Source organism: Larus michahellis, chromosome 1 (genome assembly GCF_964199755.1).
Source record: "Larus michahellis chromosome 1, bLarMic1.1, whole genome shotgun sequence".
NCBI lineage: Eukaryota > Metazoa > Chordata > Aves > Charadriiformes > Laridae > Larus > Larus michahellis.
The window spans coordinates 75,008,758-75,035,710 of record NC_133896.1 but is presented as its reverse complement, the minus strand read 5'-3'; the positions used below and the strand labels follow the sequence as shown (position 1 = coordinate 75,035,710).

General features: G+C 40.5%; 1 protein-coding gene across 6 annotated transcripts in view; it reads left to right on the top strand.

Annotated features, from left to right (window-relative positions):
- The window catches only part of ITPR2 (inositol 1,4,5-trisphosphate receptor type 2), a 277,577-nt gene that overhangs the window by 127,562 nt on the left and 123,062 nt on the right, over positions 1-26,953 (top strand). For 5 of the 6 annotated variants that reach the window (XM_074587404.1, XM_074587414.1, XM_074587395.1 and 2 more), the window contains 8 exons: positions 2,969-3,058; positions 3,202-3,327; positions 4,520-4,642; positions 6,182-6,382; positions 10,738-10,989; positions 12,569-12,694; positions 17,623-17,751; positions 18,346-18,466. In XM_074587404.1, the coding sequence (XP_074443505.1) occupies positions 2,969-3,058; positions 3,202-3,327; positions 4,520-4,642; positions 6,182-6,382; positions 10,738-10,989; positions 12,569-12,694; positions 17,623-17,751; positions 18,346-18,466 (1,168 nt within the window). The remainder of the gene's footprint in view (positions 1-2,968; positions 3,059-3,201; positions 3,328-4,519; positions 4,643-6,181; positions 6,383-10,737; positions 10,990-12,568; positions 12,695-17,622; positions 17,752-18,345; positions 18,467-26,953) is intronic. The other variant, XM_074587436.1, reaches the window with a different exon arrangement.

Here is a 26,953-nt window from a genome sequence, read left to right as displayed (position 1 = left end):
ATCCTATGCTTTCTTGGAATGGATGCTGGGTATTCAGTACTGAGCTGGATGAACCTCTAGGTCTTTAGGGAATATGCCTCATTTGCCTGTGCTTAGTGTTTTCTCAAACAACATTAAAGTGCGCACAAGGGCTTGAATTACGTTCCGGAACAGTTTTACGTTAAACCCAAGTTTCTGTCCTTGCCAAAGCACGTTGCAAGATTGGCATAAGAGTTTTAAAAAATCAAATATAGCTTTTTGCCCTCGGGCTTCTGAGTCTTCTTGGGTAATTGTTTCCACCTTTCTATCATTACCTGAGGGGGCTAGGGATTTACTTTTTTTTTTTTTCAGTCATATGACTCCAGAAATTGGATTTGTAGAAAAAAGGCCATGTTCTTCTAAATGAAGTATCCAGAGTTCTCCACAGGAAGAACAACAAATCTTACATCCATGCAGGACCACCTTGACAAGAATTGGAGATGAGAATTACGGAAAAGAGTGCTTGGAGTTAGGTCAGATGTAAATTAGACATCATATAGGATGAGGATGAAATGCTGAAATTGATCTCACATAACTGAGCCTTGCTTGACAAGGGAAAAGCAGATAAAGCCTGTTTACTTAGTTATCTCTAGTAAGGGTGTTATGAGTCTGTGTAGATATCGTGGACTATGGAAAGTGTGGTCTTTTGTCCTGTAGCACCAGGAACACAGATCCGAGGAGGAGAAATAGGCCGTCTCAGTGAAAGGACTCTCAGGTGAAGCTGGAATACGGTGCAGTGACATTTATAGAGCTTCTCATCTTTGCCATCCGCTGAGAAAGTTCAGCACGGTTTCAAGTAGTATGAACTTTCAGCACCCTGAAGCGCCTGGTATTCCCTTGCTCTCCTCCTTTGCTGGTCTGTGGCAGTTTGCTTGAGTTCTGGGAATGTTTAAACAAACATCTCCTGAAACATCATATATAGGTTGAGATTGTGAACTGAATCTTCTGAGGGCGCCCCTCGTTCCCCTGGGAAGTAAATACAGCCTGTGGAGGGCAAAACTGCGCCGGTGTGACACTGAGTAGTGCCTTGCACAGCCGAACTGCTGAGATGAGTGAGGCTGTTTCAGCGGCAGGGAACTGCTCGGTCTGAATGCTGGAATCTGGGCCTCCATTTTGGGGGGTAGAAAGGAAGGATGCTAAGACTGATGCAGAGTGATATCCTGGGAATTTTATGAGTAGAGGAAGTAGTCTTTTTCAGAAAACACTATGTCCTAAAGGTGGGGTACTCAGACGAGAACCTTACTCAGCGTGATCTCTATGACTCCCTGTCCCCTATGGAAAAGTGTGACAGAGAATGTCTATTATGGGGCATAACGAGGCAAGATACGCAAGTGGATGTCTCTGGTATCCCAGTGGTGTGATTATCTCTTGATAACTACATCCCTTGCATACTCTTATGGGTTCAATAAATAGGTTTTTATTTTGTTAAGAGAAAGGATAGATTCCACAGTTTAATGCTGATCAGCACTTCCAGATAAGACACATAGTTCACATGGATTATAAAACTACTTTGATTGAAGAAGAATGCTGATAAAAGTAACAGGTAAATTAATCTTGGTTAACCCACAGTCCCAGAACAGTGGAGGGTGGTTAATTATAGCAAAGAACCTGAAATATCTTCCAAAGTATTGATTCAAACGGCTACAGAGAAGGCAGCATGCATACTAACAAACCTAAACAAATACAAATCCACTGTTGTTGCATAGATCAACATGACCATGCTGAACAGCGGAGCTGACACCGTTATAAACAGTTTCCGTGGCCAAATGGTGCAGCTGTTCTTGCCCCACTGGAAATTAAGACCAGATGGGATTTATAGACCTCCTCATCTTCACCATCAGCTAAGAAAGTTCAGAGAGGGGTTTCAAGAGGTATAAACATTCAGATTGGTGTGCACCTATGTGTTTTAGCGTAATTCTCTTCCCTAAAACAGTAGGAAGTTTGAGGACACAATGAAACTCTGAAGCACACCTGTTTGGTTCTTTTTTATGCTATTACACTAGTTTATATCCTTGTGGTTATACTGTGAAGCAGTCTTGAGATCTGCTACAGTTTTTCTACATGCTTAATAATTTCAGCATCCAAAGTCCAGTCTTTCAATTCTTTGTGTTTCCAGTTAAGAAAGGCTTACCATAGCTGGCAGCAGGAAAAAAAACCAACACTGCCAGTATCCTAAGTGGCAGTATTTGTTTAGATGTTCTTCCATGTTTTGTTTGAGAGATGCATGGAAAGGTGCGTGGGTGTTGGCAGTTACTTGCTGACTTGATTTCTCTTATTTATCATACCCAGCTGGGACTTTCTAAGAGCCAAGGCCCAGAGCATACGGTGTCATGACTGGATGTTCCAGTTTAACATAAGGTTTTAATTTGTTTTTAAATCCTTTCCTACACCATTCAGAAGTAAGGACGGAAGTGTCCTCTTCACGGGAGGAACATCTTTAATTTCCACGTGGTACTTGTTCCTGTGCTGCCGAGAACTCCACCCTACTTACCTCAACTACAGAGATCGTCTTAAGCACTTTCTACAAACTTTTTAATGTTCACATACACAGACTTGTTGTAATCTTTCCAGCTGTATTAGAGATCTTGGCAACAAGTGGTGGCTATTGAAATACACTTCTGGACCCTACTCTCATAGTATCTAAACTCCTTGGGACAGCTAGTCTGTGATTTAGGGATGTATTCTTTTTTAGGAGGATCAGAATCATGAAGAGTAATTGCCTCAAGTCATGTTGGAAATTTGAAACAAAGGAAGGACCTGAATGTGAATCTTTTCACTCACTGCACTGGTGGATAAAGAATAAACAAGTCTTATCCTTTATTATCTGTGTTATATCTGTTCCCTATGAACTGCTGTAATACTTCTTCTTCATTTGCTGTTATTAAATGTAATTAGTTCATGTTGAGGAAATTGCAAGTGATCTCCGCTTGTTGTGTGTTCTTTGTTACAGGAGTCAAATATTTTGAGTCCAATAGAGGATGGGACCAAAAAACCCCAGATAGACAGCAATAAAAGCAATAACTACAATATTGTTAAAGAGGTCGGTGTATTTGTCAGAAATCTGCTTTGACATACTTGCTTGATAAGTAGGTTTAGTAATTATTTTGAAAGAATGTATTTCTGTGTGTCATGTCTGGTTCTTTACTTGCTTGCCTGCTTATTTATTTGTTTCTTTATTTATAGATTTTGATTCGACTCAGCAAACTTTGTGTTCAGAATAAAAAATGTCGGAATCAACAGCAGCGATTGTTGAAAAATATGGGCGCCCACTTGGTAGTCTTGGACCTTCTGCAGATACCCTATGAAAAGGTTATTCTTATAGTTTTAGTGGTGAAGAACATGAACTCAATAAAGGGAAAGGCCTCAAGAGGCCCAAGAATCAGTGTGAATATTTTTTTAAACTGAATTCAGTCAACTGTGGTACAAACATGAAATGACGATGCCATTTTCTACCTTAAGAATAATGAGCTTTGGGCCTAAGTTTAAATATGACTGCCTGCACAGAATAGGTTTTATTAAGATCTTAGTGTTTACTGCCTCGGGTACCTGGATGTCACTGCTCTATCATCCCATTCCTGGAAGAGGCAAACTTTAGATCTGCAGTCACTTCACAGTAAGAAGTATTGATTTAATGGAGCTCTTGGCAGTGTATCTAGGTTCCACCGTTGAGTACTGATGTGAGAGCTATTGTAGATATGTAAGATCGACAAAAAGCTTTCAAGGATCAAGTCTGAAATAATTTCTTTGTTTCTGTGGTGGAAGCCTCTAACCTAGTTCCACTTGCAAGTTTTTCAGAAGATAACATTTTTGGCATTGAGCCTACAAATGAATGATCCAGATAGCCTTTTAGAGAGCACCCCTTTCTAGATCTTATAGGAAGCACTGAGAGGAGTTAAAACCTCTTCTGGGCTACGTTTTCCTGAGCGTTACCCACTAACATTATGATGTAGACACTGGGTTCAGCTACCTTTAATAAAATAGTGCTTGTCCGTATAGGTGGTTCATCAAATCATAGTTAGAATACTAGATGAGAGGAATATATAATGGGGATGAAACTAGACATATATTTGTGTGGGAGGATGTGTATGAACATATACATTTGTGTAGGTGTACACACGCACGCACACATATATCTGTTTCTGTATGTAGCTATAGAAAAGCCAAAGCTTTTCAAAAGCTTAAAATCAGTGCAGGCTAGAGAGCTTTTTTTTTTAAAAAAAAATCAAGCCACTTAGCGCTTTTTAAAACTAGGAAATTACATCCATGCATGAGGAAGTCTTACTTTGAGTTTGTGCTCTTACCTGTAACACCCTATGGTCAAGTTGATTCAGCGTAAGGTACAGCCACTAACGGACTCTGAAGGGAACTAGATCAGTTGCTGTTGCCTTCCCTGTAAAGGCTCAGCAGAATTGGTTTGTTCCTGGCTGAATTCACTTGGTGTGGTTTTAACAAGTATGTTTAGGTAAACCCATCTGATTTTGTTTGCCTTTTCTTTTTGCAGAGCGATGAAAAGATGAATGAAGTTATGAATCTAGCCCACACTTTTCTTCAGAATTTCTGTCGTGGAAATCCTCAGAATCAAGTTCTCCTCCACAAAAATCTCAACTTGTTCTTAACTCCAGGGGTAAGTATTTCATTTTAAGGAGACTATCGTAACTGGAAGTAAATTTGGACTTTCTGACAGTGGCAGTGCTAAATAAATAATATCGTTATGCCCTCTCTGCCGCCTTCTCTGTCCTTGTGTTTTCTCCCTTATTATTCTCTTCTCTCTCCTGTCTTTTCTCCCTTATCATTGCTTTTTATGTCATTGTTTTTAATGCTGCCATTTTAAAAGTGGAAAACAATATTACCTGTGGGGTTTACTGGAAATGTCTATGAACATGTGTCAGATCATCATATCTTGTTTAGCTTGACTCTGATCTTATTCATCCTAACTCACAGATGGACTGTAAATCAAGGTAAAAGATGGTGTGACTATGCTGTCATGAAGCTTGTGTGACAGCAGAATCAGACCCATACATTTTTGTTGTTGATGCCTCTGTTTGATTCAACTAATCTAAAATTCGATCTTTTATTAAATAATTTTCTTTACAGTAAACCTCTTTGTCACGGTCCCTTTGTGTATATATGTATGTAAGTGTTTACAGATATAGTTATATAGAATGACACTTTGCTCAGTGGCAGATCTACTGGGCAAAACATGCTTTTATTAGAAAGAGTGTGAGTATTAGAATTGAAAACCCCTGGCCTGTGTACAGTAGGAAGCATTTGTTCTGTTATTTTTTATTTATGCCTTTTTTGTCAGTTAGTGAAAGGGTCTGAGCTGACCACAGCGGGGACCAGCGCTCAGACTCCATCCTATCTAACAGTGATGTTTAACTCAGGTGCCTGCTTGCACTTGCATCTCTGTTCTTTTGAAGTTGATCTTCTGATCATCCCAGTTATTGTGCTTTTGTTCACATTGTGGAGCAGACTTGGTGTGGATTCCTTTCAGATGACACTAATCATAAAGGGATATGACAGGAGTACACCTGACCCTCATGAGACTTTAGTCCAAGGGACCAAACTAGACGAAGTTTGAAGCAAAAAGCCCCAAGAATGCATAAAGTCTGGATGCTGGGTCCTCAGCAACATCCCTTTCTTGCTACAGATCTGTTCCTCTTGTACTGTGCTACTCACCAAAAGAAACATAGCCTTAGGCTCCCTCTGAAGTTAATGTGGAAAGAGATGTTCTCTCAGACAGTGATCAGACTGCATGTGCAATGATTTGCCTGCTGGAAATGCCTGTCTCTGTTAACTATAGAAGGAGCCAGAGGTAGCTAATCACCTTACTTGGTTGCCTAAATGCAAAGTTTGATGGTGAACGTGGTCTCAGTCGTCTTGTATACCAGAGTCCCTACAGAGTGCTCTGGCACCGTGTTTTCACCTTCCACATGGGCACAGATTTTGTTTACATCCACTTTGGGATCGTTTTGTACTAATAGGAAAGTGTGGAGAAATCCCATCGTAAATGAAAGCTAGGCCCTAAGGTCGCTGCTTAATCGCTGTGCTCGTGCACGTTGGACTTTTCCAGCTTCCCTTTACCAATGTGCCTTTCTATAGTCTAGGGTTCTGGGAATCTTTCAATCTCAAAACAAATCTGTTTTGATTTTAATCTCTTTAGCTCCTGGAAGCTGAAACCATGCGGCACATCTTCATGAATAATTACCTTCTGTGTAATGAAATTAGTGAACGAGTGGTGCAGCACTTCGTACACTGCATTGAGACCCACGGCCGTCATGTGGAGTACCTGCGTTTCCTGCAGACCATTGTGAAAGCAGATGGCAAATATGTCAAAAAATGCCAGGACATGGTAATGACAGAGGTAAGTTGAAGGTTTCACATGTTAATTACTCACGTGATCTCTTTTTAACACACCAGTATTTTGAGGCTGCTTTTTCTGCTCTTGATTGCCGATGGGATATAGTGGCATCAACGCTTTATAATTGTAAACGGTATCGCAAATAATGAATATTTTAGCAGACGTTTTTGGGAGTTTAATCTAATTTTGTAAGGCCATCTGTATAACTACTAGAAAGAAAACATGAGTGTTAGCATGGTGATACAGAGATGTCTATTTGTAGATGATGTAGCATGGAAATCTCAGAGTTACATAAACCTTCATTTTCCTGTACTGTAATTTAGGATCCAATTTACACAGCAAACTTGCCATATTGTGGCATGGTTTTGCCATTTAAGAAGCTTTTACCTTTATGGATTTGTCTAAATAGTGTTTTAGACCACTTTTTTAGCACATAATCGTGTAACAATTCTAGGTACTGGTTTCTGCTTTTGTTTATTTTATTACAGAGTATTTCTCTGATACTAGTTGTGCTACTCTAGCTTTAACTAGCTAGATTTGGAGTCTGACCCGGTAAATTCCACAGAGTGGTTTGTGAACAAATCTTTATGCCAATAAATTTACTAGGAAAATACCTAATTGACTTCTCTGCAATTAGGATTTGATATATAGTGTGCATGATAAATGAAGTCTTCAACTTGCAGACACTCGCGCATTTAACTGTAATTATGTTAACAGTTCAGTGAGATTAATAAGTGGGTAAAGTTGAATATGGTGAAAAGTCCAGGTAGGATCGGAGTCCAAGGAACATTTTGCTTTACCTTGTAAAATGCATTTTTTTGTTTTTTTTTTTTTTTCGAAGAAACATCTTCACAAAGAAAGCAGAGATAAGCTCTAGTTGTGGTATGAACAAAACTAAACCCTGCTGAAATTTTGTTCCGCGGCAACAAAAAGGAAAAACTTCTAATTAAGAAAATAAAGCTTCAGCCTACATGGATAACCTTTAATGGAATCCACTTCAACCTTTTCAATTTGACTGAAGTGTACTAACATGCAATATCGTTTTCAAGGCTTTGATTTACATAATTCAAACAGTTCTTGTGCCTTTGTGCTTTTAGATTTTTTTCCGCATCCACCGCAGCTTCTTGTAGGTTTTTGCTTTCTCATCAAACAAAATTTTTAGATTTTTCTCAATTCAAATACATTTTGTTACTGACCTACAATAGCACAAAGATAAATTGTCATAGTGTACATTTTCAAGCTGACTGCATGATGAAAATCGAAATGAGCTCGTATGTGACATTTACATTATGAGTCCTGCAGGAATTTGCTGGGGGAGAGAGCACCCCTGTTTTGATGAAAGAGGGTAAGATGACCTGTTTTAAAAAAAACGTGAGAAATTATAAGTAACTATGATTTGTTAGAAAAGGATGCTAATAGTGAAATTTGAATGAGGCTTGAAGGGCAATCCAGTATAAAGGGAACCATGTAGCAAATGATTGGAACTTGCCATGGAGTCAGGACAGTTTCCCAGTAGACAGCTGAGATGTACTTTGTGACCTTAAACAAGTGGTGTAACTTTTTCTGTGCCTCCAGATGGGGCGTGTAAACAATTTACCACGAGACAAGATAGACGTGTGTACGGCATGCCTCAACTGCTCCCGTGTTTTCTTTTACCCGCGGGAAGTATACTGTAGCTTATTCCTGTTTACTGGGAGTAAGGGCTAACCTGATCATATTTACATGTTTTAGAAAGTGCCTACAGATGAAGGAGCACCATTGTGAAAGAGTACTTCCATCAAATACGTTGAACGCTGCCAATCTGGCTTATTCACTTGTTCTCATATCCTTGGTCCCCGTGTCTGTAGACTGCTAGTAAAGCTGCTTACTGACCTGAAAGGTTCCTTAGGGCGCTTTTTCTCATTACAGGCATGCTTTGAGGTTCCTGGAAGAATAGTGCCTATCAGTGCAAACATTATTACAAACGGAAAAGCAGAATTTACTTTTGAACCAGATCAATGTGGCGGCACAGTTTTCTATTATCTATAGTATTCTGGAGTGATACATTGCAGAGCATCAACAGCTGCTCCGATACTGACCAACCTTCATTATACTTGCATAGAGTTCTTAACTTGTTGAAAATACACTTTAGTGGAAGAAGATGCTGCCGGGTTTTTTTTGTGGCTTTTTTTCCTCATCACCGATGGGAAAATCCATCACTCGTGATGCTCAGTGAGAACTTTGGCTAACACTGGATACTTCTCTACCTTGCTTGCTTTTAAAGGGTCATCATTTTGTATGCTTGAGTCAATGTTTGGATGCCCTTTGCAAATCACATTTAAAAGTGAATAACTTGGGGAAAGGGGATGACATCTTCTGTCCTTACATTTATGATGATTACCTTGTCCCTCTTAGCTCTTACTGTACCGATGCAACATTGTCTGCTTTAGCTTGTGGTTCCTCACAGTCAGTATGTAGCAAGCATGCCACGCAGCATCATGTTTCACAAGTTCACTGTCTCCTGGTATTTCTTCCAACCTTTATTTCTTCCTCATTTATCAGTGATAGGTACATGAAAGGATGAGGGGTCAGTTTGACTTGATATGATAAAATATCAAGCAGTACTGGTACGTGTTAGGTCCGGATTTGACAGAAGAGGGTAACTCTGGGGGAACCTGGAAAGAGTCGTCTTCCCTCTCCTCTGTACAAAACGTACACAAGTGGAAAATAACTATGGGAATGAACAACTTAGTAGAAAGTGACAGAGCATGTACCTTCCCACAGGGCTTAGTGGGGATTTTTTTATTATTTATATAAGTGAAATGTCCTGAGGCATAGTATTCCAGACATCAGTATTAAAAAGTTAGATCAATTTTCCAACATTTTGAATAGTCAAATATTTGAATTGAATAATATTCCCTATTTCTTTGCCACCAAGTGCAATGAAATTAATGTCTGGGTCCCTGTACTGTCTCCTTCCTCCCTCCCAAGAATCTGTCCATTTAAAAACATATTTCCTGTCCTGTGGCTTCTCCAGAAAATATCTATTTTGAAAAGTCATGAGTAGAAACATTTTAAAAAAAACCAAAGATAAACAGGAAAGACTGAATTCGCAATTCACCCCATCGAGTGAATGTTGTCAAAGTAAAAATAAGCAAGAAACGGGGAAAACACAATCAGGAAAGTTGTACATTCAAAATTTGAAATATTGACGCCCTGGCAAACGTAATGAAATGTTTCTGGACTTTTCATACTTTTAAGTTCCTCTGGGAGACTAATTTTCATTCCTGCTTTTACTGCTTTCCCGTTTCTCAACAGCTCCACCAACCTTTATTTCTACCCTTGAATTCAGTAAGCTAGGATTTCATGTCATGTATAGCATTGGAAATGTCAAGTGCCTTATTCACAAAATACGTACGGCCATTGTGCTGCCAAGGTGTATTCTGTACTAGGAAGGTTTGTGGGAGCTTATTTTTCGCCTGCATTGAGAACGCATTAGGCTTAAAATGAAAGTGATGGAGAGAAGACAGGACTGCTGTGCTGTCCCAGCTCCACTCGAGCTCACAGAGCAGCGCTGGCAGTAGGTATGGGGGGTTCAAACCAGGGTTAGAACAAAACTTTTCTGAGAGATCTGCTGAGATGAGGCTGCCAGCGTCCACCTCTGCTCTGCATCCTCTTGACATGAGCAATGCACTTGCAGAAAAATCAAATATTTATCACATTCCGTTTTCTGTTAAATGGAAGTGCTGGCATGACACTGACAATGTTAAGACCCACCTGCCAAATTTGCATCGGTTGGGAAGAATCGTACTCTGTTCCCGATACTGAGCAAGGGCACAGAAGAGGTTGGTTAAATTCCGGGTGAGCCACAGGCTTTTTGTGTGAGATAGCACAGAAGATTTAATCTCTCTGCACCTCAAGTCCCTATCTATAAAAGAGGGATAATAACGCATCCTGGCCTCACAATAGCAGGTGAGGGTAATTAATTAACTTCAAACAAACACTGAGATAGCAGGAATAATAAGGATGGTGTACCGTCTTAGGTAAACACAGAGCTACATAGAAATTAAACTTCAAATTCACCTTGCATTAACTCATGCCTTGGTGAGTTATTCCAGATTTGCACATATGTAGATAAGAGAAGTTTGTCTTGGATATTGTTTTGACATGTGCTTTTGGTAAGCCACATCAGAGTAATTTTGGTTGGTTTTTTTTTTTTTTTTTTTTTCACTTGGACAGTCTTTGTATGCTTAAAGGTAGAACAAAATAAGAAATTAAGAAAATCATAGAATCATTTAGGTTGGAAAAGACCTTTAAGATCATTGACTCCAAAATGACTGCAGTGCAGGGTGCTTAAAACTTTGTGGTATCTTTTTCAGCTGATAAATGGTGGTGAAGATGTGTTGATATTCTACAACGACAGAGCATCCTTTCCAGTGCTACTCCAAATGATGTGTTCAGAGCGAGATCGAGCAGACGAGAGCGGACCCTTAGCGTATCACATCACTCTAGTGGAATTGCTAGCGGCTTGTACAGAAGGAAAGAATGTATACACAGAGATCAAGTGCAATTCACTCCTGCCGCTGGATGATATAGTAAGGGTAGTGACCCATGAAGACTGTATACCTGAGGTAAGATTTCACGGAATGAGGAAGCAGACTTAACGTTTTTAGAAACTCAGAAAATGTTTTGTTGTTTATAATATATTGACAGGTTGAATATTGGCACAGAAAACAGGCAGGAAACAGGTGGTGTTTGCTAAGGTGAATACACGAGAAAGGACAGCCAGTATTTTCTTAAACAGAAAATTCCTTGTCCCTTATGCTGTGATTGTCAGCTTTTTGGGGCAGACGCCTTGTTTTGTTTTCCTCGGTTTGTCCAGCCACTCTGAGTTTAATGCTGTGATAACTTCTGGCCGTAGCCGCGAAGACTCAGCTGAGTTGGTTGGTCAAGCCAAGGTTTTACTGCTGCCTGGACTTGTTGGAAATGATGGGTTAACATTCTGGCCATGCTAAAGTCAGTGAGAGTTTTGGGTGAAGTCTCATTCTATTAAATTCAATTGCAGTCCAGCAAATGTTTTTATTCACTGCATATTGAAGCCCAGTTCTGCAGCTGCTACTGGTCATGCTCCAGTAGGACTGTGATACCTCACGCTGATCAGAAGGGGAAGGTTTGTTTGCACCAGACCTGATGTGATCAAAAGAAATCTTTTCACAGTCTTTGCAAGGAACTTGCTCTGGCCCTGTGTATTGGTCGGATGGATTTCTGCAGGCTGTCTGGTGGAAAAATGTGGCTCATTTCAACAGAACTAGGACCTGCAGGAGTAAAAACTCCCACCACGCTGTGAAAAAGTCCCCTTGTGATCAAGTGATTCTTTTCTTAAAAAGAAAAATGTGTGCTTTGCTCAGAAGTTCCTCCTAACATTAATTTCAACAGATGCTAATTAAAAAAGCCCAAACGAATGAAACCTAAAAGTCTGACGCGAGTTTTTTCCTGAGTGCGTTAAACGTATGCAACTGTCTCCTCTCCTTTGACTGTGATAAGAAATTTTCAGTGTGGCTACGTATGTTTAATCTATACATCCCAGGCACTGGATATCCATTTTTATGATGTGCACATGCAGACTTGTAATGCAGGAGAGGAGTGAGGCTGCAGTCCTCCTGCCAAGCCCTGTGCCTGCAGTCGCAGCGCTGCACAACCGTTCTCTTCCGTCTAGACCCGAGTTACGCCCGCCCTGAACGCAAATGCTGCATTAGGATTGTGGGAATATAGGGACTGCAGTCCCAGCTCTGCTGAAGACATTTTTTTGATATTTGGCAAGCCTGTCACAAGGCATCAACCCACAGCCGTCAACTGGCAGGAGTGCAGGGATGTCCTGCATTTTGACAGCTCCTGGCTTCGGAGCCAGGCCCTTGTAGTCTTAATATGATTTAAATATCAGGTTTATTATTGGCTTGTTTTGTGGGGGTTTTGTCGTTAGAGTAAGAGAATGTTTGCAAAAAACTTTTCCATTTTTCGTTATGTTATCTTTCAGTAGGTACGTTAATGCATTTGTTGCCGTGCTTCTCCTTAAATCTCCTTAAAACATACGCATTATTACTGTTATTAGGGTTTGTTAGTACTTGAAGGATCATCTTTATCCAGATAGAATACGTCATGTTAATGTTTTTTACTGTTCCATTTCATATTGTGTTTTTGCTGTTCCTGCAGGTGAAAATTGCCTATGTTAATTTTGTTAATCACTGTTACGTGGACACTGAAGTGGAAATGAAAGAAATCTATGCCAGTAACCATATTTGGAAGTTATTTGAGAACTTCCTGGTTGATATGGCAAGGGTAAGCTTCATGAGATGTTAAATATTACAGTATAGTCATGGGTGACAGCTGAACTGGCAATAATTTTTTTTTTGTGAACTTCTTTTATTTTGTGAACTGATTTTTTTTTTTCAAAGTTGACAACAGAATAAGTGTGAGGAGTTTTTTTAACGAATGGTCATTTCTAGGTTATTTATCACCAATTACCCTGCTAATTACCTGCAGTTTTCCCTTTCTAAAAGGGCATCTTGGGAACCCATGTTCCTTTCTCTTTTCTTCCAGAAAAATAAATTGGATACACGTACAGGGTTGAGAGTCTCTGTATGTCTTCTGGGAATATGTGTTACATGTCATTGTCGTGGTGACTAAAAAAAAAAAACAACCCCCATCCATAATCTTCTTGCTTTACTCTGTTAGTACAGGGAGGATTGGGGGATCAAGAAGTTCTTTGGCTCATGTTCCTTCTTTAATCTACCTTTGGCCTGTTTTTTGTCTTTTATTCTACTGTCACTACATTCTCACTGCTGACGCGACGGGTAGTGTAAAGCTATGGACTTTCAGCATACTGATTCATATATAAACTATAGACTGCAAGGTGATGGGGCACAGTTAGTACCACAGGCACTTGGTTCCTGTGTACCCTAGTGAGCTTCATGGTGTCATCAGTTGTCGAATTAAGTTTCAAGTCAGAAGTTGAATTAGGCTTCCATTCCCTGGTATTTTGGAGGCAGAAAACGAGGGAAATCTTATGACTTCCAGAAGGATAAAATACAACAGTAGAGCTACGAGGGGAAGCCAGTGTGACAAAATGATTACAGCTTACATTACATATCTGTTTCTAGGAGGTTAATGCTTCTTGTAAGAGCCTAACATTAATACCAACTAATGGAGTTGCTCTTTCTGCTGAAGAAGTAGAACCACAGGTTTTTGGTGGCTGGTGGACTTTGTATTTGATCCTTGATGCTGGATAGTATTTTGGAGATGTTATAGAGCATGTTGTCATAGCGTATGCCTATCTTTTCCCAGTCCACAATCCATTACATTTTATAATCCTTGAGGTCTCACTCCTTGCATTCTTCATTTTGATGAAATAAAGAATCTCAATTCAGTCCTGCAGTGGACATTTACCCCAAAGTAATAGTGTGCCACAAAATAATTTATTTGAAACCTAGTGGGAGAAAATACCATGAATTATGGCTAAAAGAAGAATAAACACAAAGACTCGCGCAGTACGATAGGCACTGGGATCAGTTCATTTCTCTGTGAAACAGAAAACTTATAAACGCTTGGGGTTTTTTCTTCATTTTTTTCCCAGAAACAGGTTAAGACAGGGATGTTTGTGCTCCCTTTTTTTAGTGGTAGACATTTTCAGCAGTAATGAGACCTCTACAAATCCTGTTTTCTGCTGTTTATCTTGTCTCTGTGGTCGTGTTCTACAGTGACAGTGTCTTCTGGAAAAAACAAGCTCATTTAAAAATTAAGATCAGAAACCTCCTGGGAAAGGGGGATTCTAATTTTTAACCTTGCTGGTTTTACCCCAAGAAGTATTTTTCTCCTGTTTAATTTCCTTTCAGGGTTGCCCTTTCCTGATGCGTCCTGGCCCTGACCCTCCAAACCGATTACCCTCCCTAGCCCTTGAACATGACCAATTTTGTTTCCCCTTGGGCTAGAAGCAGAGGTGTAGAAAGAGGGCTCTGTACACAGTTCCCTCCATGAGCCTGGAGACAAACTGCACAGTGCCAAATGACGTGGGTTTGTCCTGATGCTGGTGACCACTGAGCTTGTTTTCATATACCCTTCTCATAACAGAAATTAGACTCCAGGTCTTCAGAGGTGAAGAGTGAATCTATTATTAATGCTATTTTTTGTGTACGTGTACGCTGTTCGCACCGAATGGCAAAATGCAGGTTTATTTTGCTCTCCTACAAAGCCCTCAGGGCAGGTGCCTAATTAGTCCTTTTAATTTCCTGGTTAACGGCTAAAAGAACTAAAAGAACGTGTCAGAAGCGCTCTGGCCTGTCCTGCTCTTCAGCCGGCCCCGTGGGTCGCTGTCTCTTCCAGGTTATTAAGTGTATTTGTTCAGGTTAGGTTTTCTGGGGCCCAGGCAGAGCCCGTGTGTTATAAATACATCAGCGTTATGTAGCTATCAGGACAGTTAGACTGCTGTCAGCCTCATGAAAGATGTTACAATAGCTTTCAAAGCATTTAGAAAAAGAGCCCTTTGATCCTCTGTGTTCCAGTGAGCTAAAAAGGATGCTTTTGTGTGGGGGAAGGGGAAATGCTTTTCTTTAGCTGCTACAGATGCCTGTCACTGGGTGAGTTTGTGAGCTTTTGAGTCTGAGTCTGTTATTAGAGAGCACTAAGGTGAAAGATGGAGAGTGTTATCCTCAGGTTGGATTCTTTCCTGTTTTAATATTAAAAAAAAAAAGAAAGGAGTAACCAATTTTTTTAACCTGTATCTGGATCCAGGAAGGAAATATTTAGTCCCCAGCCGTCATTCTCTTTCAACAACATGATACATTGCAAAGCAGGCATAAGGCGGATTCATGTATAAATGCAGTTTGCCAAAAGCAGTTGCGCTTTCAAAGGCACCCTGTTTCTACAGTTTCTGCCAACCTACTTTCTGCCGTGTATGACTCAAAGCGTTTGCACTAAGCAAAGTGGGTGCTGCTGAAGGAGAGGCTTCCCTTTGCTGCGTGTGGCCCAGCCTGTAAGTCAGCAGCTGTAGTCTGAGCAGGATTAAAGAAAGAGCCAGGATCTGACAGCTGTAAAGTCATCCTGGCTTTCTCTGCAGAATTTTTGAAGTATTATTCATGTGAGTTTTGGTCCCAAAGCCTCTTAAGAGGTTTTTAAGCACTGCTTTCTCAATCCTCATCTCCCGTTTCATGCATTTCAGTTTTTTTCTTCCACAGGGAAACATCTTTCAGTCCCCAAAGGGCAGAGGGATAAGAACAAATGAGAGGATTTCCGAACTCCTTCTGCGCTGGGAATTTTTCAGACTGGTGTTGGAGCAAAGTGGCACCCTCACATATGGCTCTGCTTTTTAAGCAAGCGAAGGGAAAAGCTTAAAAGTCTTTTGGAATTTAGTTTTGGCAATTTCTGAATTCACCGTGCTAGCACTGCACAGCTCCCTGTCTTCCCATTGGGATTGCAAGTGCTGAGTCTCAGAGCTACTGGTTCCAGCCAAAATTGGCATGCAGATTAATTAAAAGCAGAAGAATATCAAGAGGTTTTTAGTTCTATGATCTTTTTAAAAAGTAAAATAAAATCAAAAATTATTATTAACAGGACCTGTTACCTCCACGAGGACTGGGGGTGTTGTCATACTTTTCCCAAAACTGAAGGGCTGAGGAGTTTGCTATTTCAGTTTAGCCACTGTTGCTTCTCTGATCAAAACCTTTACTTTCCTGCCGTGATAAAAAATGCACTATGTGGGGGCATGACTTGTTTATCTGACACATTTTGGAAAAGCAGACAAGCAAAGCTCCTCAAGATGCCTCATTTCTGTGGTCCCAAGTTTCTTTGGCTATTCCTCTGCCTACCATATGACAATGCTTGTGTGTTATACTCAAAATGCTTTTGCGTTCCTGTGAGCTCTATCTTCCCCTGAACATGGGTGCTTTTGAACATCACAGCAGTAACCTTCCGTAAAACGTTCCTGGTGAAACTGCTACCTTGTAGTGTCCAAGCGTGACAGTGTCAGCGTGTAATTAGACAGCATGTTTGCCCTGTGTGAGGTTCAGGTGCGGTGGATTAGCTTTCTTCTTCTGTCACCAACTTTTCTCTGTGACCTTAAGCAATTCACTCAGCTTCTCTGGACTTCAGTTCCCCATCCACAAAGCAATGTAACAGTAAGTATGTACTCCAAAGGTTCATGATGGTGTGTTAAATGCTCAGATAGTAACGTGAAGGCTACCCCAAAGGTCTATAAACAAAATAAATTCTGCTCTCGCATAGATTCCCCAGAATATTACAGTAGTCTGTGGCTTGCATAGGTGAAAGAGAAAACACCTTTGCCTTTCATTTCTTGTTCAACATGACTAGAACTGCTTATTTAAAGGCTGTTGAAGAGGTTGTCTGAGTGTCTTGCCTTCCTCACCGTGTTTGGCTCTCTGGAGACTCCTTTTAGCGCCGTTTTACAAAATCAAAATGATTCTGTATGGATGTCCAAAAATGTTGAAAAGAAATAAAGAAATTAAAGAAATACTGAAGGATGTAATCCACCCCAGTAATTTTTTCCTTTCTTTAAGCATGACATCTTTATGCAGCAACAAACTTTTAGTGTTGTACCGAAGGGTGTCTTCAGGAATCTTTTGTACAAGTCCTCCCACCATTTAATCCTCCTTCTGTGCTCCAGAGTTGTCCCAGTACCATCCATTCTCTTCTTTCATTGTTTTTTGCCTGTCTTTCGTATTTTCCCCAAGTGGCTTTATAAGTAATGCTGTCTGTCTTACAGTTTACAATCCTAAAGGCTGTTGGTATTGACTATGCTATTTCCTTTCCTTCCCTCTTTTTTAAACATTTTTCCTGCAAATGAGCTTCACCTTCGCCACCCATTTGTGATGACTGATCGTAGAGAGAAGTTAAAACATTACATGAAATCTTTCTAACCTAAAGTGTTTGTCTCAACTGTCTCTTCCAACCTAGCCCCCCAGTGGGAGGAAGGGCCCATTTTCTTCTTGAATCTGTCTAAATGTGTAAGTGGCATGCAATGTGCTGGTTCAGGAGAGAAGGGGATTCAAAAGACAATGTGGACCTCCAAGAAGAAAGATAAGCTATCACAAATACAGCTCGAACTCTAAGTTAGTTATCTCTGACAGACTTCTGTATAAAAATAATTTATTTTTGTACTAAGAACACGTATTACATGTGTTGTAATAAATACAAAATAATAAAGCTTGCTTATGTAAAAGACTAAACCTCATTTTTTTCCTCCTTCTTCCCTGTAGGTTTGTAACACAACCACAGATCGTAAGCATGCAGACACATCTCTGGAGAAATACGTCACTGAACCTGTAATGAGCATTGTGAGTGGCTTCTTCAACTCGCCATTTTCAGATAACAGCACCAGCCTCCAGGTAAGGAAAAGAGAAACAGACAAATACGTAATCAGACCATTAATGAGATACCTTCTGCTAGCCAGATAGGAATGCTATATCTTTACATCCGCCTTTAATTTCACTGTCCCCTCTCATGCCACTGGCTAGCAGTTTAATTCCTCTTTAAAACACTTAGTCTTAATTTTTTACCCCTACAGCTCTGAACCATCAGACAGCTCAATATAGTCAGATTACTCCTGCTTCTGGTGAATTTATTGGAGAGGGTATCTTTGCAGAATCAAGGTCTATCTTTGTGTGAGAAAAATGCTTTGTCCTATGACAAAAGGGACACATACCTGAGAACTGGGAATACTTCACTGTCCTTCTGCTCTGTACTGTGTTTGCTTGATATCAGTGGCGATCTGAGGAAAAACCCATGATTTGGCCTTTTTAGGGGTGCAGCATTGATTCCTGCTTCCTCCTGTCCTGAAGAGCAAAGAGAATTTAATGGAGTTGTACCTTGAGTCTACAAGCTGAAAACCTCTTGCATGTGGTGTACATTGCGTCAGACCTTAGGGCAGTTGTGAGGAGATGCTAAAGGGTAAAATTCCATGTTTATCTATTTGTTTTCAGACACATCAGCCTGTTTTTATTCAGCTGCTGCAGTCTGCTTTTAGAATTTACAACTGTACCTGGCCAAACCCAACGCAGAAAGCCTCAGTGGAGTCATGCATCAAGACTTTGGCTGAAGTGGGTAGGTGCCAGGTTTTACTTCCATTATTGTTCTCTGTGTTTTAAGATCAGACTTACTTGAGGTTGAACAGTTTTTAATTTGACGCTACCATCCTGAATTTGGTATTGGTGATTTCAAAAATCCCACTTTCTGAGGCTAAATTCTTCCTCTTTTTGTAACTCGTTCAGTTCTGTCCCATCAAAGAGGGTTGTTAGGTGAATCCCGTACGTCAGAGAGATGTTTGCTAAGTGAGCGATGGTTGAACTTTACCTCAAGCACGTTGTAATAGCCAACATAAGCTATGAGAAAACCTAGGCATTTCTGGTTGTGCTGGGCTACATTCGCACAAGCTGTTGTAAGCAGTGACACGTAGCGATTGTGCATCCGAGGACACCCATCATTTTTCCCCTCAGTTCCTGGCAGACGCATGCGTTATTGTCAGTCATGTCCCTGGGCTTCTTCAGGTTTTGTCCCATCAGGGAGTTGGGAATGGAAACCACAATTGTGCCACTTCATAGCTTCTCTGCTTACTCCTCACCATCAGGCCCACTCATTTACTGCCGTTACACAGTCAGCCTTGCACCTGCACTGAGATGAAATTTGGTCCTCAGGGCAGCTAATAAGTTACATGCTTTCAAATAAACTCAAATGCCGTGTTAAAGTTGGAAGATTTGAAACTTCTTATCCTAAAATAAAAAGGGTTCTTCACCAGTACATAGCTAAGACTGGCAAAAATTCATTCTTCAGTTAAATTTCTGTGAATACAATTTTAAAGTCTTCTGCCATGACAGAAAAAAAGGATTATTCAATATAGTGTCTAAAAGTCAGTCATTCTGATTACTTGTAGAATAAGGTTCTGCTCAGTGTGAATGAAAAGTGAGTAGAGGCCGAGATATATAGAAACTGGCTAAATTCTATTGTTGACGCAATTTTTAAAAAGTTTTAATAAATAGTGATAGAACAATATGAGAGGGTCGCTTAACCATCTGCAGCATCTGTGGCATTGCAACAATCGCCTCTCTAAATTTAGATTTTGGAATAGCTTTACAGGAGTATCGTTTCACACTTCAGCCAAAACACCTCATTAACTTTTTGTGTGAATGAGAATAAGCAGTTACCTAAAAACTTAGAAACCTTCAATTTCTTTATTTGTTGTGCAAATGATTTAATTACGGGTCCATCCGGCAAGAGAACTTTGGAAGTTGAAGACTTATTTCCTTTATGGTACAGCTTCTACAGTCTCAAATAAAGCTCTACCCCTACAAATCCTTGTTTGTGTGTTTAACACTTACATCCCTGCTCCTCCCTGGCAGTTCTGGAAAGAGTCATTGATAAATTACTTCCTTTGGGAGTCTGGGGAAAGGGGGAAGAAGTAGGTCGGAGTGAGAGTATTTTTGAGACCAAGCATGCCCTGTTTGTACTTCTAGACAGCTTGATGTCTTAATTTCTGTAGAGCTACACCTAAAATCAAACTCTAGCTCAGGGAGGTCACTGCGTTATCTCACTGAAATGAAGATATTTGGCGACACCCGAGCATAGTGCTGAGACAGCCAAGCTGAACTCATCCCCACCGCAGCCCGACAGGGAAAACATGGGTCACCTTAATGGGCTGTCAGATCCAGCTTCTTGGCCAGGAGCAACAGCATGTGAAAGGGCTGGTGGTCTTTGGTAGTAGTTGTCTGCGTGCCTCTTGCTCGTGGGGGAACCAGGGCGGAAGCCTGAATGCAAGGCACAGCTGATGTCTGGAGTTTTCTTCAGATACGTGACTTTGTTCTCTATTTGGTGAATTTAATTCCTACTTCCGCTGTAGTCTTTTCTTTCATTCCTTTTTCTGTTTTATGGAGGTGGTTTTACAGGTGGGTTTTTTTATAAGTACGCTCTTGTGCCGTCCTATGGGTCCAATCGCCTCACTACTCTGGCTTCCCACCCATCGGACCCCAAGCCATGCCTTGGGCACTCTCAGTTGTGGCAGCGTGGGGCTGAGCTGCTGGCGAAGGCTGTCACCCTGTGTCCTCCTCTGTGCCGTCCCTTCGGCAGCAGCAGCAGGGCAGGGAGGCTGGGCATCGCCTCGGAGGGGCCATGGGCTGGCAGCCTCAGAGCTGCCCCCTGAAAGCACGCGTTAGCATGCACTTTACCAATCTCCTTGCCCATGTCATAATAACTGTTTAAGGATTCATCACTAATATCAATATCGAGCACGATAAAATTGCATTGTGCTGTGTTAGCAGATTACCACACATTTTTATTTGGTGTTTTATTTGACAGTGCAGAAAGAGGGTATAAGGGAACCGGTGAGGGCCATTTCCCCAAAGAGCAAGTTAGTCAGAGAAGAAGTGGAGTTTTTAACAAACACCCCTGTGCAAAAGTTTGGCTGCCTAGCAGAGATTTTAACCACTGGTGATACTCACTATTTTTAGGCACAGTGCCAAATGCGGCTTGCTGGGGCTAATTGAGTAGGCCTGCTCTGCTCCGCTGAAAGCTTTAGAAAAACTGCCCCAGCTGGGGGTACCAGAGGCTTTTAAAATTGAGGCCCTTTTTGTGATTACAGTGTGTGCCCGGTGCCTTTCTCTATCGGGTGTTTCACCGCACAAAATGGTGCTTCTCTTTCAGAAGGCAGAGGTTTCTTCCATCATACAAACAGGGCAGCCTTTTTTTGCCTCTTTTGCTGTCCGTGTATGTGGACTAGGTTTGGATTTTGGCTAGGCATCTGTGAGCACTCTTCTGCCTTTTTTTTTTTTTTTTTTTTTCTTTTTTTTGACTTGAGAGTCTGACAGCTTTAATGTTAGGGCCTTCATGTTTCACAGCAGGGTTTAAAAAAAAAACCCTCTAGAAAGATTTTGCCTATATCAGAGAGATAGAGTATTGGACAGATTTATAGCAGGGACCAAAGACTTTTGATGGAAAATAAATGTAGTATAGAGTTGAAAGAACAAACATAATTTTTTTTTTTTTTTTTTTTGGTGTCATAGCCCTGGATTTAGAAATGAATCTCAGCAGGAAGAAAGATCATACACAGATTTCCCAAGATATGAAAGATCCATATAATAATGCACTTTTAAAAGACCCATTTCAGAGCAAGTTTAAGCAACATACATTCTGCTCAGTGCTTACTAGTTTGTTGCTGGCAGGTGGATGTAAGTGTTGCCTCGAGACCTTAAGATCTTGACGTCTGTCTTATGAGCACTGTAAGAATGTGCATTATCTTCCAGGTCAACAAAACGATATGTTGCAGAAGCTAATTTATTATAACCCTGGTACTTCAACTCCACTTGACCACTAGGGAAAAACTTCATAAGCTTTTCAAGCTTCACTTGCTGCTTTGTCTCCAGGCAGTTATCTGCCTCCAGTTCAGCGAGAAGCATAGAAGTTTGCTTGTCTTCTTCAGCAGACCCCTCTGTGGCTACAAGAGATTTGGAACAAAGATAGCAACATGCCTCAGGTTTTTATTGCCCAGTAATTTGGCTACCTGGCATGAATAAGAAACACTTACGAAATAATATATGTATATTAATGCATTTTGTTCATACGGGTTTCTGAAGCAGATTATCACAGTAATGAGAATTAACACGTTATGCATATATCACTTTTGCTTTTTCTGTTATTACACAGAACTGAGCTTTTGCTTGAAAATATAGTCCAAATAGTGAATGATCAAAATGGCTTCCGTCTCTCTAGTAAAATAGTTACAAATGAAAAATGTTTAAAAGGTCCCCTGATCTTTGTGAAAACAGAGAACCGAAGACCTCTAACAGCTGAATTTATTTCAAATGAATTCATTATCAAAGGACTTTCAATTCCTACATTTTATAATCTTTCCAAGAATGAGAAGGATGGAGGCCAGTCTCAAAGTTTGCATTTTAAACCATCTACTGTCTTTCCATATGGTAAAATTGGGGAATATCACCTGTCCTCACAACTAAAGATCTGGATTGTGTATCTTAAATTGTACTGGAGCAGGGTCTTTCTCCCAAGGCTGACCAGTCTTTCAGGACCCATGCACAGAACTATCTTTGCTTCTTAATTAAGTCATGATTCTTATGTCTTCACGCCTAAGCATCCATTTTTTTTTTCTGTTACAAGGTTGAATCTAGTTGTATTACACTTTTTGTCTCTGTAGTATCCATTAGCTTTCTCCCTTATGTTTTTACAGATTGCATCTTCTCTCCGATACTGTGTGTGTATCCCAAGGAAGTAGTCTGTGTATGGCTGTGCTATTACCGCCAATAATGAAATAATTGGAATTTCCCAGATGAGTAAACAGGGGCAGAGAGGAACCTGCATTTTGTTAGACTACTTCTCTTGGCAAACCCTTTAAAAAAATTCGTTAGCAAGCCAAATTACATTAGTTGTTATCAGATTATACTCTAGGATGCTGTGCGGAAGAAGCAAAAGGAGAATCCTTGTTACCATCCTACAAAATTGGAGGCGAGTCCTGTAAGATTGCTATTTCATAAGTTCAAAACTGGAACAGGTACAGAGGAAGTACTACTGTGATTGTCGGGGGAAAGGAGAACTGTATTACAAGGAGAGACTACAGGAGTCCCATGTGTTTTGCCTAGCAAAACAAAGGCCTCTGTTGTTGCTCTTTAAAAGTACTTAGGAAGACAAATAGCCCTGAAGAAGAGACATTTAAGCTAAAGGACAGTGCTGACCCCAAAACAATGGGACATTAATTATGCTAGTTTGTAAATAACCTAAATACATTTAGACTGTAAATCAGAGGTTTGGAACCAACTTTGGAAGCATGATCTTAGTCAACGGGACAAGAGAAAATGGAGGGAGGAGGGATGGCAGAAAAGCTAGCTTCGTTTTCAAATGTGGCTCAATACATTTTTCAAAAGATATTAAAGAACATGGGCTGTCTGTAAGAGAGAGCAGATGGTCTGAAGGGAGTGGTGAAGTCCTTTCTAGTTGATTATTTATTGTCCAATTTCAGCTCACCAGTACGCCTTCATACAGGATAAAAAAACCTCTCCTGTGGTGCTCCTTGACCATGCTTTTATGTCCTCTAAAGCCCTTTCCTTTTCCTTGACGAATTACAAGCAGGAAACATTAAACATAAAATCTAGGTTACGTTTTATTCCTTCTTTGGAATTATGGTGCATAATTTGATGGTCCATATAGACGAACTTTCCTATAACAGTTTTTTCAGCCCTGAAAATACTTTATTTCGCTTCCCGTTTGGGTTTTAAAATCTTTTTTCCATTTTATAAAAAGTTATACCTTCATTTTCAATTTTTAGTTCAAATAAAATAATTATCCTGTTGTTACTTTTTTGACAGCAAGAAGAATACATTTCAGATGAAGCACATATTTTATTCTATTTTAACTGTTTGTGTTTCCCTAATTGCAAGAAAAATTCAATGATGATCTTTTTACAGACTGATAAATATTTTAGTGTAGATTTTCTGTTGGGGAAGAAACATCCAAGTGAAGGGTACAAGATTGGCAGGCTTGTGTCTTGTCTACACAAAGCTTTTATTTCCTTTAAAAAGTCTTGCTGTTGCGAGCATTAGTGTCTCTCCATCCAAATGCATTTGTTAAGCAGTCAGTAAATGATTAAGGAGCTGGAGGGACTGATTTATGGAGCAAAATTAATTGAACTAAATATGCATCGCTCCGTTAAGTGACAACTGGAAAGTGTGGGAGAACATGATATAGCTGTCTGCAACTACCAGAGGGGTGTAAACAGCAAGGATTGGAAAGGCTTCACAGCCAGGTACGGCTGTGGCTTTTTTGTGACCCAGATTGCCCGTCACGCTCCTCCTTGAGGCCCTTTAAGGGGTGCAATATCTGTGTCCCCCCTGGAATATCCACGCCAGGGATGGTTTAGCGTAGCACAAAGTGTACTCAATAGCCGTGAAGCCACTAAATACCATTGTATTTTGGATATACCACAAAGGCTAATGGAATGAAATATAAAATTAGGGAGCGCTAGGTAGGAATATCAAGGAGAACAGCAAGCTTCCTTATGGCAAGATAGGTTACTCTGAAGAATGGGCTTCCAAGGAGAATTACAGGCAAGGGCTGCTTCCTGGAAATCCTTCGTCCTAAACTGATCCTAAGACTTAGGTAGGCAGTACAGCGAAAGGACAGTGCCTCAGCAAGCATTCCTGAAAGAGGTCCTTTTACTCACAGTTTCTGTGCTTCTGTGAAGAACACTACATGCAGGTAATTTACCAAAATATATCTTAGCTCGTTTCAGCCCTTCTGTTAGCAGTTGGACTGTGCTCTTGGGACTTTGCTGGAGTCCAGCTCACTCGTAGAGAGCAGCTTGATTTTTAGCTACTTGATTCTCGATGTTAACGTTGCCCTTTTCTTTTGAGTCCCCATCTCAGAGTATTTTTTTCATAGTTTAAACAGTAAAGGTGAAGAAAGCTGCTGGATACACACAGAACCATCCAGCACAGAGCAGAACTTTTTACTGTGGCCTGGCTGAATTTGCGGCATTGTGTCGCTTACCGTTTCTGTGGGTACCGTTTGCTTGCTTGGCTTGGCTCGACTGTGGCTATTGCTGATAGCGTAATTGTGAGTAGCATATTGAGTTAGTTGTGCAAAGGATGTCCCAGCAAACTGCATTTCCTCTGACATCGGCAAAACCAGTGTAATGTATTCATGGTGTAATTAGCCCCGTGCAGGGTGCCCTAGGTAGGAATTGGGCAGTATGTAAGCCTGTGCTATGCCCTCCACTGCAAGGCAGGATCTACCTTAGCTGAAGCCATGTTATAGTCCATCATGGTAAGCATCCTGCTATAGATACCTATGGTAGCAGTTTACACCCAGCCATGTAGCATGCTTTTTTCCCCAAGTTCAGTAGTCAGGTGAAAGAATTTTACCCCCTCCTGGCTCCTTTGTCTACCAGCTCTAACCCTACTTAGCAAGTTTGAGTGCTGCCCAAAAGTATTTCTAAGTGGAGCAAAAATAAACATGCTTTTTAATATTTTATGTTCATGCTTTAAGGGAGATTGACACATTTTGAAGAGGAAAGCAGCCTACAACACCTAAATTAAAAATAAATATTTATGTTCACATTTGTTCATCAGCTTTCCAAAATGTAAAAATATGTTTCATGTTGTTTTAAATAATGAAATGTGAAACAAATGAAAGATAAACTTTCTACAAGCTGCAAAGAAATAAGAAGACAAAGGCTTTGTTTATAGCTTAGACTTCAACAGTGCCCTTTGACAACCAATACAAATCTTAATTACAAATGGAATTATACATATAAGAACTGTTCAAAACAAAGGAGTATTTTTTTTTTCCCCCTCTCTCTGGTTTTCTTTGTGATAGTTTTAATTAGCTGCAACTCTTTGAACAATCGTAGTCCTTGACTGCTCCTCAGACACTGATGGAAGTTGTTAACTTCAAATGGCATCTATAGGACTGCAGAAGTCTGGGTTTTCCTCTGAACAGCATGCTCCCCATTGCTAAATTTATTCCTGGGCATATCAGGATTCTGCATACATACCACTTAATTGAGAAGAGAGCATTGTCCGATAACATTCCAGTGATTGACATTAAGACACAATAAATTGGATTAATAGGCTGAAGCACCCTACCCGCACTGGCAGAACTTTAATGGACTTCTATAATAAAGTAAGCAGCAACAGGGCAAATGTGTTTTGAAAAAATAACCCGGTCAAATAATATGGAAAAACAGTCATTAGTAATAATGGCCAGCCATACGTGGTGTTTTCCTCATGATAATCAGAAACCTTGCCTTCAAAACAAATAGAGAGTGGAAAGGAAAAGAAAGCAGAAAGGAAAAGTCAATTGCCAGTGTGGAAATTGCTGTGCATCTGCTGCTGAGGATTCATATATGGTTGTGGGAAAATGTGTCTTCCCGTCTTGACCTAAGATTTCTTATTTTTTTTTAATTCCCAGTGGTAAACTGTTTAAAAGTGCCTACCAGAAATAGAATACGAGATCTCTCTTCCATCCCAGTTAAACACCCTAATCCGCAGGTGGAGGCCCTGGTCCTGCATCAGGATACACCCTTGCAGTGGGAAGAGAGGAGGGTGCCCTGCACCCACGGGAGCTATTAAAAGGATGAGAACACGTGTGACAGAGCGTTCTCGCTGTAGTCTGTGAGATTGGGGGTTGAGGTGTCACAGCCAAATTTAGGTTTATAATAAATGCTGCCGTTACAATATAGTATTCGAGGGGAGAGAAACTTTCTGCCTGGGATCCGTGACTCACTGTTTGGCAGCACACGAGCCTTCATTCATCAGAGCTGTATGCCTGCCTCTCTGCTTGCGCGGACTCCTGTGGGCTTTGATGCATAGGCTGTTCAGCAAAGAGGGGCATCTGTTGACTTCACAAGTTCAGGACTTAAAGTTGTATGTGTTTTAAGAACTGGAAGGGAAGGGTGGAATATTTTTGCTGCCTTCCACAGTTGTGGAAAGTGTGCGTGTTACTGCAGAACGGTGGGGAAATGCCTCAAAGAAACGTCGTGCAGTCCTGTAGTATGGGCTAACACTTTGGAAAAAAATCATCTTGTTTCAATAA